Genomic DNA, 22,731 nt, shown 5'->3' with positions numbered 1-22,731 from the left:
ACTGAGTCTGCACATCCTCCCCGTGTGTGCGTGGGTTTCCTCCGGGTATTCCAGTTTCCTCCCACAGTCCAAAGATGTGCAGGGTAGGTGGATTGGCCATGCTAAATTGCCCTTAGTGTCCAAAATTGCCCTTAGTGTTGGGTGGGGTTACTGGGTTATGGGGATAGGGTGGAGGTGTTGACCTTGGGTAGGATGCTCTTTCCAAGAGCCGGTGCAGACTTGATGGACCGAATGGCCTCCTTCTGCACTGTAAATTCTATGTAAACAGTACGGAATTAAATAAACTATTTTAATGATGGTGGTGGGTAAACGTTGGTCAAAAAAACTCCCTTGTTCTTTCTCAAACAGTGAGATGGAAAGGACCACAGTTTATTGACTCCCAGTAAGTTTTTCAACAAGAACAAAAATATGAAGGCTAGTTCAGCTTTACCAGATCTAGGTCATTCCAGTCGTCTGTGGTGGCGTCTTCCACACTTGTCTGGTTGTGCTGGTCCACCTCCACTTTTGTCCTCACTTGGACAGCTTCTTCCAAACTATCATGAATAAAAGCCTCTGTTTGTTTTTCAGTAGCTCCCTGTATAATTTCTGAAGTAACTTGTGCATTACCACTAGGCGTTGATGTGGATTCAATCACAGGCGTCAAGCGTGTGAAAATATCAGGAGGAAAGAGCTCATTGTGTGGGTCCACTTTACTGGTGTCGATTACAACTTCAATGAAGCTACCTGAATGTCAAAACAAAGATATTTAAAAATTGCAAGAGTGAAATTGGGAAAATTTCATATAGCTGAGCCCAATGATTTTCTCATACTGTATTTAAGCTCTTTTGGAAGTAGAATTCAATGTGCCTTATTATGTGTTACACTTGGGCACCTGTGGAGCAGCAGAAGCTGGAAATAACATAATTCATTTACAGGATGTGGGTGTTGATTGTTAAAATGCAAACCATGAATATCAAATGTACTAAACTAAGTGATAGCACCGAGCGCCATTGAAATAGTGCAGCAGTGAGGATGCTCAAGTTGGATAATTGGGGCAAGTGGGAACAAGGTGAAGAGGAGGAAGAAGTACTTCTTTTAAAACAAACTTCAGGGTGCTTATAATGGAATAAAAAGAGAAAATATTGGAAAATGCAGCATTTGGGGAGAGATAATCAGAGTTAATGCTTTGAGTTAAATATGACTGTCTATTCTTCAGGTGATGGTGGAGAGAGAGGAGACAGGTGGAAGTAAATGCAGAGATGTACAAATTTGCAGCACAGATAGGATCATTTATAAGCAAGATCAAGAGTCCAACCTGAATTGATTGCTTAGCTGGTGAAAAGGTGAGGGATATTATTTAGATAGATTTCCAGAAGGCATTTTATAAATTCTCTCATAAAAGGCAAAAGGCTAAAGTTAATGCCCACGAAATTGAAGGCAAGTTATTGACTTGATTTGGAAACTGGCTGAGTGGTAAAAGACGGAGGTCAGATTTTACTGCCCGAGTCGGGACAGAACAGGGGCAGGGTGGCAAAATAAATAGCACCAGCAGCATGTGTGTTGGCCTTTCGCCTCCATTCCCCACTCTGCTGAACTTTCCATTGGCGGGGCCTCATTAGTTGGGTTAGGTGTGCTGTATTAAGCTCATTAGAGACATTATGAGCTTGCCTTTTTGACATCCTGAGACTTTCATGGGGCAGCAGCTCTTGGGTATTCCGGGAAGCTGACCAACCCCATCCTGATGGGAACTGGGACAGTAATGTTTAAACAGTTTCATTTGATAAAAGCGTAAGTTTGAACAAATGGAATCTGAGCAACAATGCAATTTCAATAACCAACTTTTCCATACCCTATCCTAGGCCCCAGCTCTCCATTTGTCCTAGCCACTTTAAGGATAAAAATCCTCTCCTCTTTGTTAAGACAATGCACAGACAGCAGCCACGATAATGGCTGCCAATTCTGTCCAGAACGTGGCTCAGTCCCCTGGTGCTCCCCACACTTCCCTCCTCCATTTCCCCGACACCGGCCATTAATTGGGTTGCTGACTTGTCTCTAATGTCATTAAGACCCAGACCCTGTGAAAATCATATATTGTAAGCATTATCGATGTAAGCATCAAGTCACAACTTAATTAAGATTTGGACAAAACTGTGGCAAATAGATTTAAAAGCAGCAAATGAGAGGTAATCTAAAATGAACTGTTAGTGTATAAAGACTAGAACAGGGTATTTTCCAAACGGTGAGAAGCTAGAAACAATGGAAATCCAGAGAAATTTAGTTCAGGTACATAGACCATTAAAAAGTCATGTGTCAGATATACAAAGCTCTAATTAGACAAGCAGGAGTACAGTGAACAGTTTCTGGCTCGACACTGAAGGGAAGATTAAAATGGCCTTTACAGCAATGCAATGTAAGATTTGCTGGAATATCTGGACTCCAAGGATCCAGCTACGGGGAGAGATTAAACAAATTTGGGCTACATTCCTCAGACCTAAAAGGTTATGGTGAGATTTGATCAAAGTTTTCAAGCTATCATAGGGAAGAAATAGGGAAAGGTTGGGAAAAACATTTTTTGCCAGTTGGCGAATCTCAGACTAGGGCATAGTCAAAAGATTAGCGTCAGATCTTTCAACAATGAAATTAGGAAACATTTCTTCCTGTTCAAGGGTGGTAGAAGTTTGGAACTCTTCAGCAGCTAGCAATTGATGTTCGATCGCTTGTTCATTTTACAATGGAGAATGATTGCTTTTTGTTCGCTGAAGGTATTATGGAATTTGGGCAAAGACGGGGATATGGAGTTATGTCGCTGACCAGCCATGAAGTAACAGTGGAACAAGCTCAATGGGCAAATGGTCACTGCCTGTACAATGTCTCGATGTCACTCTACAGAAAATCACAAACTCAGGAAGGGTGGGCAGTTGAGCTCTATGTAACAGCAAATTGAAATTAAACTTTCAATAAAAATGCTGAGATTTTACTACCATTTCTTATTGACATTAAACATCTTTCTTACTCTTTTGAGCCTTCCTATCTACACAATAACCTTTGGCTTTTCGTTTCAATTTCTCAGATTTCAAAAAAAGGTTACCCTCAGAATCACTTCCATCTTCATTCCTTGTGCACATTTCCCGATGATCAGTTTCTTCTGCTGAACCTGGCTTTCCTTTTGCAGAAGAAATGAAACTCTTGACGCCTAGCTCTCCTTTAGTTTGTGTCTGTGGAGTCACTTTTACACTACCAACATGCTGTATGCCCCTACTAACACCAGAGGATGAAGGATGATCCATGTTTGAAATCGCTTTTCTGTTTGTATTGCTGTTTTCTGCTAAGTTAGCAGTTTCAGGTGGGTGAACACAGTTCCTGCTGTTGAGGATCATTTCACCATCATTTTCCGAATGCATTTTCTCACGATCTTCATGCTCCTTCAAAGCACCAGGAATCTGATCTCCTAGAGGAAATACTTCTTGCATTTTGCAACTTTGAACAGTTTCCAATATTGTTGGTTTCTTTGGCGTAGTCTGTTGGTTGAAAGGTATTTTCAGGAACTGATTTTCACCATCAAATACTTCTCCATCTTCATAATTTGAACTGTAGATGCTAGCTCTTTGATTTCTAATACTATCATATTCATTCCTGCTATCCTTTTTTACATTGTCTGTCAGTTCATTATCTTTTAAAGCCTGCTGGATGGCATGATGAGTTCCTGGCGACAAATTTAAATTTTTGGCAGCAACATTTACCGAATGCGAAGTACTGCCACACGCAATAGGAAATAAGTTGCTGTCTCGTCCAAATTCCATTTCCTCATCGGAGCTACTTTCTAACATGGCTGCCTGTATAGCAAGCATAGTCCGTGGTGAAGCAGGGGCAGCAGCATTATCACTCTGAGCTGCGGATGAGCTTGCTGTGAGAGGAGAGGATGAACATAAATCGTTGAATTGCTCCCAACCAGTGTTTGAGACCAGCTCTGCAGCTGCTGAATTGGTAATTTTCTCTGGTGAAGTATTTTGCTGATTTACCTCCTTATCTTCACTGCTTTTTGACTGGATTCCTGGAAATTCAAGAAATACACATGGATTATAGAACTCATTTTCAATGCTTCTGGCATACAGATTTTTTGAAATGTGAAGAAGTACATACTAATACAAATCAATGCACGTTATTTGCATAATATTTCTAATTACCATGAGGATATTTATTCGCTTTATGGAGCTTCAACGAACCTCAATCAGATGCTCGGCTCTGTCATAGCTCAGTTGGCTGGACAGCTGGTTTATGTAGAACAGCAAGACCAGCAGCGCAGGTTCAATTCCTGTACTGGGTGAGGTTATTCATGAAGGCCCAGCCTTCTCAACCTCGCCCCTCACTTGAGGGGCGGAATTCTCCGCAACGGCCGACGCTGTCGTGAAACCCGGAGTGTTTCACGACGGCGTCGGAGGCCGCTCCTTGCCCCCTATTCTCGCCCCCCCCGGGAGGCTAGGAACGGCGTTTCGTCAAACTCGGCCGCCGGGCCTTGACTCTGGTGTCAAGGCGGCGCGCCGAGAATGACGCGACGGCGGAGCCTAATGATGTCAGCCGTGCATGCGCAGGTTGGCCGGCTCCAACCCGCGCATGTGCGGTTGCCGTCTTCCCCTCCGCTGGCCCAGAAGACGTGGCAGCTTGATCTTGCGGGGCGGCGGAGGGTAAAGAGTGTGTCTCTTGGAGGCGCCGGCCCGACGATCGGTGGGCACCGATCGCGGGCCAGTCCTCTCCCGAGCACGGCCGTGGGGCTCAATCCCCTCTCCGCCCCCAACTCACCTTTCGCGCGCTGTTCGCGCCGGCAGCGACCAGGTGTGGTTGCCGCCGGCGTGAACCGGTAGGGGACGGCAGGCCGCTCAGCCCATCTGGGCCGGAGAATCACGGGTCGCCGTGATTCTCCGAGCGGTGTGTCGTAAAACGCGATGCACCATTTTGGGGGGGGGGGTGTGAGAATCGCAGAGGGAGGGTGCCAGAGCGGCCCTCCTGCAATTCTCCCACCCGGCCTGGGGAGCGGATAATTGTGCCGAGCTGTGGTGAGCCTCAGGTTACATCACCATCAGTCAGCTCTCCCTCTCAAAGGGGAAAACAGCCTATGGTCATCAGGGACAATGGCAACTTTAGTCTCAGGCTATTACAGATAAAATATGAAATAAACCATTGAACCACACAAAAAAGTTTACATTTTCATCTACTACTGGTTGCCATAATCAGATTCTATGGACGTGATTTACCGGCTGTGTCCCACCGGAATCGGAGCGGGATGTGATCTGGAGATCGTCAGTTCTGAGGGTAACCCGGCCGTTACAATCCCACCTACAATGGATTGGGACCCAGTATCGCATGGCTGAGTTAAAAAATCCACTTAATCGTGCTGATGCCGGATCGAACGGCCACCTGGTGGCACTGCCAGGTTCGCAGTGTCAGGGCATCAAGCTGGCAATTTGCCAATGCCAGGATCAGGCCCAGGGGTGCCCTGCTGGTATGTGGTGTGCGCTTGGGGAGCCCCCCCCCCCCCAACAGGTGGGTTGGGGCATTGGGTCGTCACGAGACCTGTCGCTTCCTGCACTGAGGACCTCCGGTGTAGGATACGGGGCTAAATGCAGTCTCAGCAGGGCATTCTCCGCCAAGGGCCGAAGAAAATACGGAGTTTTTGAATTTCACTGCGTGTTGTAATTAGGAAGAACTAACATACCCCACCCCATACCAGAAGCTCAGATTCCTGCAACGAGTAACTCACATCCCGAAACCCCGAAGCCTGTAAATAATTTTACTTAGCGTTACTAAAGCTTTGAATGAAATAGACATCATAAGTGCAGCTGAAATGCAAATACAATATTTTAATTAAAAATCTATTATTGATACATCACAATCACTTGTACAATTATATTTACTGCACCTTTCATCAGAATATAGTGTGAAGCATCTTCTGACACAAGCCGTCTAGTTTCTATGTCCTTTATGAATCCTCCCTCACTGTTGCACTCCATTTGAATTTGCCCGCAGTATTGCTTATTCATCTCTTTTTGAACGCTTTCAATATGTTGGTTAAATCTGTTGCGTTTAAGGAGACCAGTCAGCTGATACTGGGAAAAATCTGTTGACTCCTTTGAAAAGAATAGTAACAAGACTTACTAAAACAAATTTCTGCTTTGACATGAAAAAAATCTTGAATTATTTCCTCTTAAAGTCAACAGCTCCGCTAACACATATGATTCACGTAATTATTTATTACTTTTAAGAAAAGCACGATTTAAGGGCGGCACAGTGGCAAGCACTGCTGCCTCACAGCGCCGAGGACCCGGGTTCGATCCCGGCCCCAGGTCACTGTCCGTGTGGAGTTTGCACATTCTCCTCGAGTCTGAGTGGGTCTCACCCCCACAATCCAAAGATGTGCAGGGAAGGTGGATTGGCCACGCTAAATTGCCCCTTAATTGGGGAAAAACGTTTTTAAAAAATGATGTTAAAAAAAAGCACGGTTTTGTCACGGTAACTTCTTTTTCTAACAGCCAGTCCACTATTATATCATCCATCTCCTGCCTGGGTAGTAGAACATTACTTATTGCATAAAGATATGGCAGCCATAATTCAAGAGCCCCATATCAACATAAAATACCTAGGTAACCGATAGAAATGGTACACTCCAGGGCGGCACGGTGACACAGTGCTGCTTCACAGCCCTGAGAACCCGGGAGAGAGAAAGAGGAGTGGGAGGTGGAACCGGATGGGGAATGTGCAATGAGGCCTGGATGTCCTTGTACCCCAGTTACTGAAAGTAACCATGGAGGTGCAGCAGACGGTAATGGCGGCAAATGGTATGTTGGCCTTCATCGCGAGGATTCGCATACTGCAGCAGGGATGTCTTGCTGCAATTGTACAGAGCCTTGGTGATATCACATCTGGAATATTGTGTGCAGCTTTGGTCTCCTTATCTGAGGAAGGATGTTCTTGCTGTGGAGTGCAGCAAAGGTTTACCAGACTGATTCCTGGGTTGGCAGGACAGACACTAGTCGGTTAGGATTATGTTCACTGGAGTTTAGAAGACCGAAGGGGGTTCTTATAGAAACCTATAAAATTCTAACAGGACTAGACAGGGTCGATGCAGGAAGGATGCTCCAGATGGCTAGAACCAGGGGTCACAGTCTAAGGACATGGAGTAACCATTGAGGACTGAGATGAGGAGAAATGGCTTCACCCAGAGAGTGGTGAGCCTGTGGAATTCTCTACCGCAGAAAGCAGTTGAGGCCAAAGCATTCCATGTTTCTGAGAAGAAGTTAGGTATAATACTTGGAGTGAAAGGGATCAAATGATCAGGCAGGGTAGGGAGGTGGAAAGCGGGAACAGGTTACTGAGTTGGATGATCAGCCATGACCATAATCGATGACGGAGCATGCTTGAAGGGCTGAATTGTCTACTCCGGCTCCTATTTTCTATGTTACCACAGGTTTGGCTGAAGTTTCCAGACACAGCTCAGAGTCAGAGATTTTTGTGGACGTTTGCAGGGAGCAAGGAAATTGCCCATTGGAAGCAGAATCTCTCTGGGCAATTTCCATGGAGATTTGACGATATGGCCCAATTTATTGCTAGTTTAGTATGTTTAGAATCCATATATTTCAAAAACTAATGAAACCCTCTGCCGCCTGCGTGGATCAAACCACCTACCTTACCGGCGGAAGCAGGCGGCGCGGGTGGGCACCGGGGTCCTGGGGGGGCACGGAGTTATCTGACCCCGGAGGGTGCCCCCACGGTGGCCTAGCCCGCAATCGGGGCCGACTGATCGGCGGGTGGGCTTGTGACGTAGGGGCACTCTTTTTCTTCCGCCTTCGCCATGGTCTTCACCATGGCGGAGGCGGAAGAGACCCCCTCCCCTGCGCCGGGATGACATCAGCAGCCGGTGACGCTCCGGCGCATGCGCAGACTTACGCCGGCTGGTGAAGTCCTTTCGGCCCCGACTAGTGTGGCGCCAAAGGCTGTTCACACCAGCCGGCGGAGCGGGAACCACTCCGGCCCGGGCCAAGCCCCTCAATGTGAGGGCTTGGCCCCTAAAGAGGGTGGCCCGATGCCGGAGTGGTTCACTCCACTCCAACACGCCGGGACCCCCCGCCACGCCGGGTAGGGGAGAATCCCGGCCCTGTTAACATTAGGAGATAGGGCAAATTGTTTTATTTTGTGTATTGTTTTATTTTGGATGCCAATTTACAAGCAACCGTAAAGCATTGCATCAAACAAATAAAACCTTTCGGCATCAAACCATCGACCATTCGAGATGTCAGCATGAGATAGAAAAGTTGAAGTCGCAACTCCAGATCTGGAGTGATCTGATGTGTCCCTATGGAGCTGTAGAATCAAAGAATATGGTGGAAGCTGAGGTAGATTGGGGTGAAGTGGGCGAAGTTGCAAAAGAATATGGTGATCGGGAGAAAAATCGAGAGGCATGACCCTCCTCATCCTTGGTCTGAACATCCTAGCCCCAGTCCCTCTGGGAGAACCAATTCTCATGAACACCCTCACAACAACACAGACTGAGGCCATGGAGTTTGATATGCTTTATACAGTGGCTCAGTTATCAGAAATAGCAAAAAAGACCCCGGTATTTGAACCACCTGCAGATCCTCACAAGTTATTTAATTATGTCCATCAACAGGAGGGTTCTTCACAGTTTGTATGAGAGGAAACTCTTGTTGATTTGTGGGTTCGGCTGTTCACTCAGCTTTACCAGACCCAGAGGGAACACTTTGGAAACATTTAGGGAAGCACAAGTGGATAGCACTGTGGCTTCACAGCGCCAGGGTCCCAGGTTCGATTCCCCGCTGGGTCACTGTCTGTGCGGAGTCTGCACGTTCTCCCCGTGTGTGCGTGGATTTCCTCCGGGTGCTCCGGTTTCCAACAGCATGATTGTCAGATCTTGACAGCGAACGAGGGAACGTCTGTGCCAAAACAAAAAGTGGGAAGGCCCAGGGCACCAAGGCCCATGCTGGGCTGCCACCCCTATCCTTAAAATGTTTTGTTGCGGCACAGAGGGCGGATGAGGATTTGAAACAAATCAGGGATGGCGGGTTTAAGGCATTGTACAACAAATGGAAAGCCAACATAGAGATAAGGGGCGCAATTCTCCGATGCCGCGTGGCATCGGGAAGGCCGTTGTGAACTCGGCCGAGTTCCACGACGGTGCGAAGCGGACCCGTTCCTGATCGATTCTGGCCCTGGAAATGGGCTAGGAGCGGGGCCGCATGAAACACGTGGGGAATGACGACAAAAGCCCGCGACGCCAGAATGTCGCCGCTCCGCGTCGTAAAAGGGCGCGAGCGACGACAACAAGGGAGGGTGTGAAAATGTCAGAGCCACGGAGGGCCGCCCCGAAGTTCAGTGAGACTGATCTCGAGACCCTCCTCGATGAGGTGGAGCAGCGGAGGGGCATCATATGCCCAGGAGGATGGCATCGCCACCCTTCCAGCACCGTGCAACGGGCCTGGCGTGAGGTGGGCATGGCAGTCAGTGCTGTGGGGCAGACCCCCTGGTGTGGAGAGCAGTGCCGCAAGAAGCTCCACGACCTCACCAGGGCTGCCAGGGTAAGTGGCAAGAGGGTGCCCCCGGGTCACAACAATCCCCCCCCCCCCTCCCTCCCCCCGGCAACAGGGCAAGACTGCTCACAACAACCGGGAGCGGAACAGGACCGGAGGGGGTTCACCCATTCTGCACCCCCTGACAGTCTTTGAAGAGAGGGCACTGGACCTTGCTGGGGCATCTGCCACCCGGGATGTCGCGCAGTGAGAGGTTGGAGGTGCAGAACCAAGTGAGGCAACCCCTGCATGACAACCCCCCCCCCCCAACCTGTCCCCTCACACTCTGCCCACTGGACCCCCCATCCTCTGTCCCCTCACACTCTACCAACTGGATCCCCCATCCTCTGTCCCCTCACACTCTCTACCCACTGGACCCCCCCATCCTCTGTCCCCTCACACTCTACACACTGGACCCCCCATCCTCTGTCACCTCACACTCTACCCACTGGACCCCCCATCCTCTGTCACCTCACACTCTACCCCCTGGACCATCCTACGCCCGGCCGAGTGTGTCTAACTAACCCCGTATTATTCTGTTCCCTAGGGCGTGCTGACGAACGTCCAGGGCCGTCTGCTGCCACTCACAGGCGCCCATCCGCCACGACCACCGCACCCAGGGCCGCACGCCAGAGGGTGGCAGGAGGTCAGTCAGGAGTGCCATCCTCCCAACCCGGGACTGTCGAGCAGGACGCACAGAGGACGTCAACGCAGTCAACAGACTCACCTGACGCACAACCAGACATGGGCCGCGTGCGCCCTGCGTTCAGATATGATTGGGACAAGGACACTGCTGGTTTTATGACAGACGAGGACCTAGAGCTTGCGGCACTGCTGCCTCCCACACCATCCACCATCCCAGAGACACTCACCTCGGTTGGCCAATTAAGTGATGAGGCTCCTGGGTCACGGTCTGGTGTGCACCACACAGCAGAGCCAGTACAGCAGGTGGAGGTCGGAGCAGCTGAGGGGCTGGACGGTCGGAGGGCAGCCCAGGCACAGCATTCAGCTGGCTCCCAGACGTTTCCCGGGTTCCTGGATTTACTCGACCCACGAGGACAGCCGATGAATTTTGAAACCCAGGGACACAATGACGGGATCAGGGCCGTCTTCCAGCAGCTGCAGACGCAGTTAGAGGAGTCAAACCGCGTCCAGGAGCAGGGAGTGGTGCCGTTCATGGCAGCCACCCAGGCCGACACCGCACGGGTGGCGTCCGCGGTCGAGGCAATGGGTGAAACGGTTTCGGCCATGGGTCATGTTCTGCAAGGCGTTGGGCTTAATGTGCACGTGTCATCCTCGGCCCTGGAGAGGGTTGCCCTCTCACACGCAGCAATGCGCCAGAGCCAAAACGACATTGCCGGCGCGCTACGGGCCCTGGCCGAGTCTCACCAGGCCATGGCCCAGTCCCAGCACGCCATGGCACAGTCCCAGCAGGCCATGGCACAGTCCCAGCAGTCAGTCGCGGAGAGCATGGACCACCTGACGCATGTGCTGGATGGCGTCGCGCACTCACAGGTTGAGGTCGCACAGTCCCTGGCGGGAATGTCTCACTCCCTGGACTCCGTCTCAGCGAACCTTCGGACCCTGGTCGATACGGTTGCAGGCCTCCAGGACTGGCAGCGCCAGGTGTCTGTGGGGCGATGGGGCACCTCCCCACTTGTACCTCCTTCCCACAGTGAGGCCCGGGGACCACAGGGCTCCCAGAGGGAGGAGGTGGTTCTGGGGCCCGTCCCATTAAGTCCATCACGGGACGTCCCTGAACGCTCGGCCTCCCTCCGTCCCATCCCTGGTGCATCGGGTGGGCAGCGGGCAGAGCAGGGTGGCACCACGTCATCCAAAACGCCTGCGGAGCAGCCTGGCCCATCAAGGCCGGGTCGCCCCAGGAAACGAGTGCCGAAGGGGAGACATGTCGCAGGGCGTGATTCTCAGCAGTCCGCCTCCACTCCTGCTGCACCATCTGGGGATTCACTTAGACGTAGTGGTAGGGTCCGTAAGGTAATGAAGAGGGACCCATATACAGTTTAGTTGTAGGGGCTAGGGCATCTGTACATAATATTCATCATTAAACTCACTGTTGCACCTAACTTGTAAGACTGTGTGATTTTTCCGTTGCCACGGGGATCGTGATGGTGACCGAGTGTCGCTGAGGTTGACGAGCGGTGAAACTTTGGTACCGGGTGTGCAGTCCCTTCCCCCCCACCCCCTCCCACAGCCTCTCCACGCGGGCACGTGATGGAGTGTCCCTGACGAACTCAGCGACCACAGAGATGGATGGTTCAGCTATTGCCATGAGTCAGACTTTGTCTAATGATTCTGAGCTCACAGCTCATCGCAGAGCGGGCTGTCATCATTCAACGTGGCACTGATCACACCCGCTGACACAGCCATCAATGTCGTGCCATACCGTTGTGCCGCAGTGGTAAGGGTGATCTTGAAGTGGACACTGTACGCAGAGCGGAGGTGCGGGGGGGGGGGGGGGGGGGGGGGGGAGTTGTGTGCTGACCGTTTGCATGACTGGCGATGCAGGTGGTAGTGGTAGTGTTCAGCGGTGCCGTCGCATGAATCTAGCTGCCACCAAGGCGTCGCGTGCCCGCTGTCCTCGCCGGTGCCGTCGTGCAGATTCCTGGACATTACCAGCACCCGGGTCGTGCCTGTGTGCTGCACCCGACACACCACCAACTTCCTCCACCTCCTCCTCCGTGTTGGCACCACTGCCAGTGGCTTCTCCCTCCGACTCCTCCACCAGGGCATCTCCCCTCTGCATCGCAATGTTGTGCAGCGCACAGCAGACCACAACAATGCGAGCGACCCTGTCGGGCTGGTACTACAGGGCCCCTCCGGAGCGGTCCAGGCACCTGAATCTCATTTTCAGCAGACCAAAGCAGCGCTCCACCACACCCGGTTGCTGCATGGGCTTCATTGTAAAGGGTCTTCGCGTTGGTCTGAGGGCTCCGTATGGGCGTCATCAGCCAAGACCTCAGTGGATAACCCCTGTCGCCCAGCAACCAGCCCTTTAGCCGGGGGGGGCCGTCCCTCAAACATAGCCGGGATGAATGACTGCGCAAGAATGTAGGCATCATGCACACTTTCAGGGAACCGTGCGCACACGTGCATGATCTTCATGTGGGGGTCGCATACCACCTGGATGTTCATGGAGTATGCCCTCCTGTTTGTGAACACTTCCCTGTTGCCTGCAGGCGGGCGCATGGGGACGTGAACACAATCAATGACCCCCCTGGACCATTGGTATCCCGGCCACGTTGGCAAATCCACGGGCTCGTGCTTCGTGCACCGATGACTGCGAGATCCCAGATAGGTCCCCGCTCGGAGACTAGAAGGAGCCGGTAGCATAAAAGCCAAGTGTCACCGTCACCTTGACGGCAACCGGGATTGCGTGTCCTCCTCCCGTTCCATGTGGGGCGAGGTGCGCCACAAGGTGACAGATATGTGTGACCGTCTCTCTCCTCAACCGGAGTCTCCTCCTGCAGGTGATGTCCGGCATTGTCTTGAAAGAGATCCGGCTACAGTACACCCTAGGCCCGGTCGTCGCCTCTGGCGCCCTGGCTCCACCATCAATGTCTCCTCCTCCTCTTCTCTCCCCTCCCCCCCCCCCCCCGCCAATGCTGCTCGACGACGGGCCACTCCGCAGCCATTCCCTCTGCTGCTGCAGCTGCCCCTGCATCCACTGTGGGATGTAGCTGTGGACGCTGCTGGATGTCCAACTGCGTTGCTGCGGCCCCAACCACTGCGCTGAACATAGCTGTTCGGTTAGAATACATTATTGTCACCAACAGAAGGGTGGTGGGGGGGCAGAGAAACAACATGTTAGACAGAGGTTATTCGACACCCGCCTGCCACATGATACCTGTGTGTCCCGGTGGCCTGGTCGCGCTGCTGACACGCGGCCAGCCTAACCCCTGGTCACTTTCTGCGTCCAACGGGCAGTTAACAGCATGTCCTCCTCACCGGTGTGTCAGTGGGCTCTGGCCATCAGCCACAGGGCAACCAGCGGCAGTGTCCTCGTGACCGTCCTGCCATGGCAGGGCGGCTGAGATGTTGCATCCGGGGGTGGACGACCCACTACTCGCTCTCTCCCACCCCCCCACCTCCCTCTCTTTCCCCCCCCTCCCACGTCTCCCTCTCTCCGCCCCCACTACTCGCTCTCCCCGCCCCTCACTTCTCCCTCTCTCCCCCTCCCTCCAATCGTTCTGCCCCTCCCTCCACTCGCTCTCCCCCTCCCTCCACTCGCTCTCCCCCTCCCTCCACTCGCTCTCCCCCTCCCTCCACTCGCTCTCCCCCCTCCCTCCATTCGCTCTCCCCCTCCCTCCATTCGCTCATGCCCCTCCCATTCGCTCTCCCCCCTCCCTCCATTCGCTCTCCCCCTCCCTCCACTCGCTCTCCCCCCTCCCTCCACTCGCTCTCCCCCTCCCTTCCACTCGCTCTCCCCCTCCCTCCACTCGCTCTCCCCCCTCCCTCCATTCGCTCTCCCCCTCCCTCCATTCGCTCTCCCCCCTCCCTCCATTCGCTCTCTCCCCTCCCCTCCATTCGCTCTCCCCTCCCTCCACTCGCTCTCCCCCTCCCTCCACTCGCTCTCCCCCTCCCTCCACTCGCTCTCCCCCTCCCTCCACTCGCTCTCCCCCTCCTCCACTCGCTCTCCCCCTCCCCCACTCGCTCTCCCCCCCTCCACTCTCTCTGCCCCCTTCCACTCGCTCTCCCCCCCCTCCACTCGCTCTCCCCCCCCTCCACTCGCTCTCCCCCCCCCTCCACTCGCGCTCTCTTCCCCCCCCCCCCCCCCAAGTTTATGATGTTTTCGCAGCAGCCGTCAATGTTCTCTGCTGTGGTGGCAGCAGCAGCCATGCAGATGGCCATCCGTCGTGTGCGAGGAGGGTGGCTCATGGACGGTGCTGCAGAGGGAGTGGCAGTGGAGGGCCCCCTGCCAGGTGCTGCTGCTGCAGGCCACCATGCCCGACCAGTCCACGAAGAGGTGGAGGGTGCGGACCACCCCCACGTCGCCAGCCAGAAGAGGGCGACGACACAGATCCTGAAGGGTTACCTGGGGATGGGCACGATCAGGTGGTCGTGCCATGGCGACGGAGGCGTGCCATGCGTGACCGAGACCGCATCTCATTCAAGGACATGTCGGAGGCGGCATGCAGGAGGAGACTCGGGATGAGCCGTGAGACGGTCGCACATAAATGCCACCCGCTGGCGTACCTCGAGCCATGTGGAACTGGGGGAGGACATGCCCTCCCAGTGAGGGTGAAGGTAACTGTTGCCCTGAATTACTTTGTGACTGGCTCCTTCCAGTCGCCGAGCGGGAACCTGTGCGGGATCAGTCTGGCCTCGGTGCACCGGTGCATCCGGGCAGTAACCGACGGCCTCTATGCAGTCGCGGGACGGTTCATCAACTTCCCGGAGGACCATGGTGCCAGGCTGCCAGGGCTTCGCAATTCGCTGAGGTAGCCGGCATACCGATGGTACAGGGCATCGTGGATGGTGTTTATGTCAACCTGTGTGCACCACCGTGGGACAGGGACGTCTTCATGAACAGTAAGGGGGCATACTCAATCAACGTACAGGTGATGTGCGACCAGGGTCTGAGGATAATGCAAGTGTGCGCCCAGTATCCGGGAAGCGTGCATGACACCTTTATATTGGCACAGTCATTCACTACCCGCAATTTTCAAAGGTCACCCACCCCGGACGAGGGGCTGGCTGCTGGATGACAGGGGTTATCCGTTGCTGGACAGGTGTTACCCGTGGCTGATGACGCCCATATGGAGGCCACAGACCATAGCGGAGCGCCGGTACAATGAGGCCCATACAGCAACCAGGGGTGTTGTTGAGAGGTGCTTCGGCCTCTTCAAAATGAGGTGTTCAGGTGCCTGGACCAATCAGGGGGCGCCCTGCAATACAACCCCGACAGGGTTGGACGTATCGTCGTCGCCTGCTGCATGCTGTACATCGTCCAACAGAGGGGTGATGTGATGGAGGAGGAGGACGCACATGAGGCCGAAGAGGCTGTCCACACTGATCAGGAGGAGGAGGAGGAGGTGGGGGGAGGGGGCGGCAGGGCACAGACACCATTGGGGCGCGGGATACGGCCAAGAGGCCGCACGACGGAACCGATTGGGACAGCGGCCATGCGATGCGCTGATCGCTGCACGGTTCGTTCACTAGGGGGAGGGCATCGTTGTTCAGGGCACTGGCATCATTGGCTGCACACGCTAGCACCACCCAGCACCACCCCTCACCCACGTCCCGCACCATCGCACAACCCTACCAGACACAGCACCACCATCACGCTGCTCTACACCTGCAGCACCTCGTCACTGTCGGTAGACTGCTACCTCCTTAAGCGGGTGTGAACACTGCCATGCTGGATGACGACAACCCGCTCTGCGATAAGCTGTGAGCTACAGTTCGCTACTGGCCACATCTGAACACCGCCACCTCAGTGTCCCCTCTATGCGTCAGGGACACTCCATCACATGTCCATGTGGGGCAGCGAGCGTCGCCGCACTGAGGACAGGGCATGTTTGGTGTTGGGGTGGGGGACACTCCCGGCCTCACCCTTGCGATGATCCTCGGCCAGCACCATCAGCGGGCACACTCACTTTCCCCCCACTATCCCCTCTCCCCCCCACCCCACCCCACAGGCACCGGAAATAGGACAGATGCATGGAGGTTTGGAGTAGCAACGTTTATAGCGACATTGCAACACATGTGCCCTAGCCCCTATCACTAATCTGTTCCCAATGCCAACTTACTACGTGCCTAACTTTTTGGCCTTACGGACCCTACCACGTCAAGGTGTCTCCCCAGACGGTACATCAGGAGTGGAGGCAGACTGCTTAGAATCCTGCCCTTCGACTTGGCTCCCCCTCGGCGCACGCTTCCTGGGGCGGCCCGGCCTGGATGGGCCAGCCTGCTCGGTGGACGTGCCGGATGGCATGGTGCCACCGTCCTCTGCCAGCTGCCTACCAGATGCACCAGGGACAGTACGGGGGGAGTGCGAGTGTTCCGGTTCCTCCCTTGCTGTGGCTACAGGGACAGGCACCGGGACCTCCTCCTTCCTCAGGGAGCCAGTTGCTGGGTCTGGCCTGCCGTCTGACCGTCCACGCCCTCAGCTTGTCCTACCTCCACCTGCTGTACCGGTTCGACTGTGTGGTGCGAACCAGTATGTGTACCAGAGGCCTCGCCACTAACTTGCCCAACAAAGGTGAGTGTATCTGCGATGTTGGGGGGTGTGGGTGACAGCAGTGCCACAACCGCTAGGTCCGCATCTGTCTGAAGCTCCGTCTCCTGTGTGGAAACGTGGCCCGGTGCATTTAGACCACGGCCGATGCGAGGTGCCGTGCCCCCATGCCTCGAAGTCCTCTGTGCGTAACTGTCCGGACTTGTTGTTCCCTCCCCGTCCATCACACTCTTAATCGTCTGTGTCTGTCCTCTGTGCGTCAGGCCTCGGTGTGGCGGCCTTAGAGGATGGCCCTCCTTCCCGTGGCCCTTCCCGTCTGTCCGGTTCGACACCGCGGCCGGAAGAGGTTGGTGCTGTACGACCGTGTGGTGAACGGGCAGTCCCACGGCGGTGCTTGTGTGGCCCGGGATAGCACATTAAGGCAGGTCTCGTTAGTCTTGCGTCGTTGTTTGTTAGGGGTTGGGGAGTGGGGTAGTGAGGGTGTGGACTGTGGGGGTGGTGCAGTGTCAGGCGGTGGGGTGGGGAGGGTGTGGACTGTGGGGTGGTGCAGTGTCAGGCGGTGGGGTGCGAGGGTGTGGACTGTGGGGTGGTGCAGTGTCAGGCGGTGGGGTGTGGGGGGTTGGGGGGGGGGGGTGGGGACAGAGATGGGATGACGGACAGCATGTACACAGTGGATTCTCACTTGGAGCCTGGCCTCCGACCTGGCACGGCGTAACCTCCCGGCTGGCGGCTCCCCCGGCAAGGTCCAGTGCCCTCTGCTCGTATAGGATCAGGGGGTGCAGCTGGGGAGATCCCCCTCCGGTTCTTGCACGCTTCCGGAGATGGAGCACAGGGTTTAACACACATTGGCAGACGCACATATGAACGTAACATTATCACAAGGAGGAGACACTCCGACCCACGTCGTGGCACCTGCCCACTGGGAGGGGGGATCCACATGTGTCCCGGGTGCAACGTCAGGTACAACCCCGGGCCCAACCCCAGCCCCCTACCCCAGCGTGGGCAAGGAGGGGGGCCTTGCCCGGGGCGTGTCTCAGGGTACTTACCCTGGCTGCCCTCGGACGTTCGTGCAGCTTCTTCCTGCACTGTTCTCCCGTGCGGGGGATGTGCCCCACAGCGATGACTGCAGCCCCCACCTCTCGCCATCCATGCCTCACAGTGCTGTTTGGCTGCCAGTGTCCACATCTGGGGTAGAGGATGGCCCTGCATCCAAAAATGCCTCCAGGTCACTGTCCCTGAAGCGGGGTGCGGCGCGACAGGGCTCCTCCATGTCGGGCCCCGGTGTTTCTATGCATCCCGTGCACTTCCTTATACATGGTGCCGCGTCATCGTGGTGCCGCGCGATGATGCCGCCGCTCCAGCGCTCCGCCCACCGCGTTCCTCAAGGTGCCGCTGCTGGCCCCCTCTCAGCCAGTGACTTGGCCGCGGTGGGGGCCCGTTCGCACCATCGTGGAACGCTTGGTCCGCGGAGCGGAGAATCGCCCCCCAGATATATACAGACAGGCTGGACACGCGAGCACGATAAGTGTTTAGAAAATGGGATGGGGTATTAGACCCAACCTCCCCTACCACTGTCCACACAACCCCACTTCATGCGATCCCTGCACCACCGACTGAATGTCCACAAATGGTCTCGGGACCCGAGAATGGTATTGTTTTGAGAAATTTGGAAAAAGACTGTGATAAGGTACACTATGAATTACTGCCAGTTTTAATTTTGCATAAATAGGCCTCCCGGATTGTTGTCCTACCCAGATCAAGAGATATTGCATTCAGCAATAGCCATGTTTCTTATTTTATTCTATCAAACTTATGTTATGATTATGTTAAAACGCTGGAAAGTTAAGCTGGAAAATAAATTAGAGATGGAGCTGCTTTTGTAAAAACCGGAACAATTAATGAGAAAATGATATGCCAATGAATAATTATTTATATATTATATACACATATACTCAAACATTAATGTAATTGCTTTAAGTAGTGATGATCAGTTGTAACACAACTTGGACTGCCTGATGGGAAGAACTGGCTAAGGTTTTTGTGATCCACTTTGGTCAATTCAGTGGATCAAAGAGGGGAATGATGAGAACAGTGGCTAACATTGTGCCGTGAGGCATGATGGTAAAAGAAGTCAAGTCAAATAAAGCTGTATTAAATCAAGCTTGTTGTGAGGACTGATTTGTTTGTTTCATCAGTTGATGGCAGTAAAGGACAGCAAGAACCTGAAGCCTCCTCACGAAGATGGAAACTCTGACTAAAAAGATTTATTTTTCAACTTTGTAGATATAAAGCACCAACCATGCCGGGAAAAGCCTCAAAGCAGAGCTGTGTAATTGCAGTAGCAAAGGTAACAGAGGCAGGTGCTCTATTGAGCCTCCTGTCGCTTGTTCATAAAAAGTTAATATTTTAAGATTAGAAGAAGGATAAATTCACAAATTAATTTCTGAATAAATCGTATAACACATTTTTGCCACTATAAAACAAAGAAGTTACCTGAGGCATGGTCTGCAATAGACTTCTTCGACGCTTGGTGAACTCTTTGAGGTCGGTCAGGATTTCATGTTTTACCTCTGGAGGTAAACTAGCAAAGTCTTCTGATTCAATATCTACAGAATGAGGATCCTCAAGAAATGCATTCTAAATGGAATTGATTTTTTTTACAAAAGGCATTATTAGTTGTTGATTTTCAATATGTAAAAATAAAATGCAGCACAAGGTCAATTGTCCCGAAGGAATTTAGTATTACAATGGATTAGGGAACTGTGTTGCAGGAGGCAACAAGGGGCGGGGGATACATTGACAGCTGTTCAGGGACAGACTCACATATGTGGCTCTTGTGCATTTCTTTTCAAAGCTTACAACACCAGGTTAAAGTCAAACAGGTTTGTTTCCAATCACTAGCTTTCGGAGCACTGCTCCTTCCTTGGGTGAATGAAGAGGTGGGTTCCAGAAACATATATAAAGACAAAGTCAAAGATGCAAGACAATACTTTGAATGCGAGTCTTTGCAGGTAATTAAGACTTTACAGGTCCAGATGGAGCAACAGGAGAGAGGGATAATCACAGGTTAAAGAGGTGTGATTGTCTCAAGCCAGGATAATTGGTAGGATTTCGCAAGCTCAGGCCAGATGGTGGGGGTGAATATAATGCGACATGAATCCAAGGTCCCGGTTGAGGCCATACTCATGTGTGCGGAATGTGGCTATAAGTTTCTGCTCGTCAATTCTGCGTAGTCACGCGTCCTGAAGGCCGCTTTGGAGAACGCTTACCTGAAGATCAGAGGCTGAATGACCTTGACTGCTGAAGTGTTCCCCGACTAGAAGGGAACACTCCTGCCTGGCGATTGACACTCAATGTCCATTCAGTGCTCCGAAAGCTAGTGATTCAAAACAAACCTGTTGGACTTTAACCTGGTGTTGTAAGACTTCTTACTGTGCTCACCCCAGTCCAATGCCAGCATCTCCACATTATGGCTTTTCAAAACTTGACAGCTCATGAACAGTAACCTAATAAAGGGATCTTAAAAATGAATTGGAGGAGAATTGGGTATCAATGAAATGGGAGGACTGGCAGCAATCGGAAAGAATTTTGCAGGAAAAGACAACATCAGGATTGGCAAAAGGAGCAAAATGATCAACCGTTGAGGGCAGAGGAACACGACAGGCACTTGGCTTTCCTCATATTTGTTTCGTTTTTAGTTTTTGTCAGCTGGACAATTATGTAAAAGGGTTTTTAAACAAATTGTGAGGAAAGGTTGGAAAAGCACTTGGCTTTCCCTAAAACGCAAAGCATCATTGAACAAGGACTAATACAAAGGCATTGGTTATATGATGCTTCCTACTTAATATATTTTGTCTCAACAATGTTGTATCAACAAGCTCTATATTTGAAAGAATATTTATTAATATGTTGAGGAAGAAAGCAAAAACTAGTAGATCTTTATCCCAGAGAAATCATCTTTTTCATCAATCTGTGGGAGGTGGGGAATCAGGTGAACAAAGATTTTCTTGTTAAAAGTTATGCTCACCAACATAAAATTCAGAATATTGACCATTCTCTTCTATTTCTGAGTTAATATTGCATCTCCTGCCAAATTCCATCTCCTGGTGCTGCATGTTCAAATAATTATGCAATGGCTTAGTTTCTGCTCATCATGATTCATTTCATGCAAGGAGGGGAGTGACATTTTAATGTACACCGACAGTAGCTTTGTGTTAATTACTTAGTGTCTACCGGCCTTATTTTCATGATGTGGAGATGCCGGCGTTGGACTGGGGTGCGCATAGTAAGAAGTCTTACAACACCAGGTTAAAGTCCAACATGTTTATTTCAAACACTAGCTTTCGGAGCACTGCTCCTTCACCTGGGGAAGGAGCAGTGCTCCGAAAGCTAGTGTTTGAAACAAACATGTTGGACTTTAACCTGGTGTTGTAAGACTTCTTACTGGCCTTATTTTCACCATAATCTGCAACAATCTCTATGTTCCCTTTCCCCTCTGTTTTTCCGTTATGACCATTTCACGTTACACAGAGGCATTCAATAAGGCATTAGATGATTATTTAAATGGAAACAATATGCAGGGTATGGTGAAAAGGCAGGAGAACGTCACTAACACCTCATGCTCATTTGGAGAGCCAGAGCTGACATGACAGGCCAAATGGCCTTCTTGTGCACCTTTACAATTCTGAGATTCAGTGATTTATGCCTCTTCTGGACCTATTCCTTGCTTCTATAATCACCTCCTTTTACAACGCACCATCGACACTTTTCTCATTCAATCTTTCCCTTCGCTCAATCATAGACTTCTCACATCTATTCCTGGCTCTGAACTTGTTTAAAGGCTTTTTACCTCTAACATAATAATAATAATGAAAATCGCTTATTGTCACAAGTAGGCTTCAATGAAGTTACTGTGAAAAGCCCCCCAGTTGCCACATTCCGGCGCCTGTTCGGGGAGGCCGGTACGGGAATTGAATCCGGGCTGCTGCCTTGTTCTGCATTACAAGCCAGCTATTTAGCTCACTGTGCTAAACCAGCCCCATCTGCCAGTTCGTTTGAAAGACAATTGATCTGAAATGTTTACTCTCTCTATTGATCAGCTGAGTATGGCAAGCATTTCTGGTTTTAATTTCATATTTGAGCATGTGCATGTTTTCCTTCTGTAAAATTGAATGTTGTCAACAAATGTCTATCAAATATCAAAATATATATCAAAATGTGATTTTTTCAAAATTTCCCTGTTGAGGGATCCATTTCCTTAGACAGTTTCATACTACTCAGAGAACAATCCATACTATTAAAATATTGTGTCCATGATAGTATACCAGAAAATGGACACAACATGACTACATTGCACAGTCTGCAAAGAAATAAAATGCCCCAAATAAAAGTGGTCAAAGCATCCAATGGGTCCAGTTCAATGAATTCAGCAGATTTTTAAAAAGCACATGACAGTCAACACTCCTTAAATATTCTGTAACAACTAAACTTCCAAATTCCATCAAACCTTCACCAAAGCCCTGGGCCTCACAATACACACAAGTTAATTGACCAACCGCTTGTTTCCATTTCACTTTCAGTCTCTAAGAGTTACTGATGTTGGCAAAGTCAAGACCAAATGTTCCAAAGAGTTGTGGAGGAGGGTTTTTGATCAATAGCGTCCACACCGCTTTGCTGTGGCATGGCTGGGAAGACTGCTGTTGGATCTTGGTGGGCCCATGTCACAAAGCAATATATCCCGAGACACATGATGACCAAAGCCATGACACACACAAAATCACTGCAGATACTTCACCTGGAATAATTTTTCATTGTTCATGCGTTCTTCCCATTCTTTTTCTGCCTCTTCGTCTGAACTAAAACAGTAAAGATTACTTGTACAAAGAGGACACCACTGAAGATTATATATCCTCTCAATAGCAAATCTCATCAAGTTAACATTTAAAAGTTAAAATATAAATGAAGGTAAAACTAAAAATG

At 51.6% G+C, this 22,731-nt stretch overlaps 1 protein-coding gene across 1 annotated transcript in view; it reads right to left on the bottom strand.

Moving 5' to 3' along the window:
- The window catches only part of ercc5 (excision repair cross-complementation group 5), a 178,571-nt gene that overhangs the window by 21,546 nt on the left and 134,294 nt on the right, over positions 1–22,731 (bottom strand). The window contains exons 15-19 of the mRNA XM_038817949.1: positions 22,547–22,607; positions 19,246–19,389; positions 5,894–6,101; positions 3,068–4,030; positions 431–723 (exon numbers count right to left, since the gene is read on the bottom strand). Of these exons, the coding sequence (XP_038673877.1) occupies positions 431–723; positions 3,068–4,030; positions 5,894–6,101; positions 19,246–19,389; positions 22,547–22,607 (1,669 nt within the window). The remainder of the gene's footprint in view (positions 1–430; positions 724–3,067; positions 4,031–5,893; positions 6,102–19,245; positions 19,390–22,546; positions 22,608–22,731) is intronic.

Source organism: Scyliorhinus canicula, chromosome 14 (genome assembly GCF_902713615.1).
Source record: "Scyliorhinus canicula chromosome 14, sScyCan1.1, whole genome shotgun sequence".
Lineage (NCBI taxonomy): Eukaryota > Metazoa > Chordata > Chondrichthyes > Carcharhiniformes > Scyliorhinidae > Scyliorhinus > Scyliorhinus canicula.
Note: the sequence above shows the minus strand (reverse complement) of the source record. Positions and strands in the feature narration are given on the sequence as shown.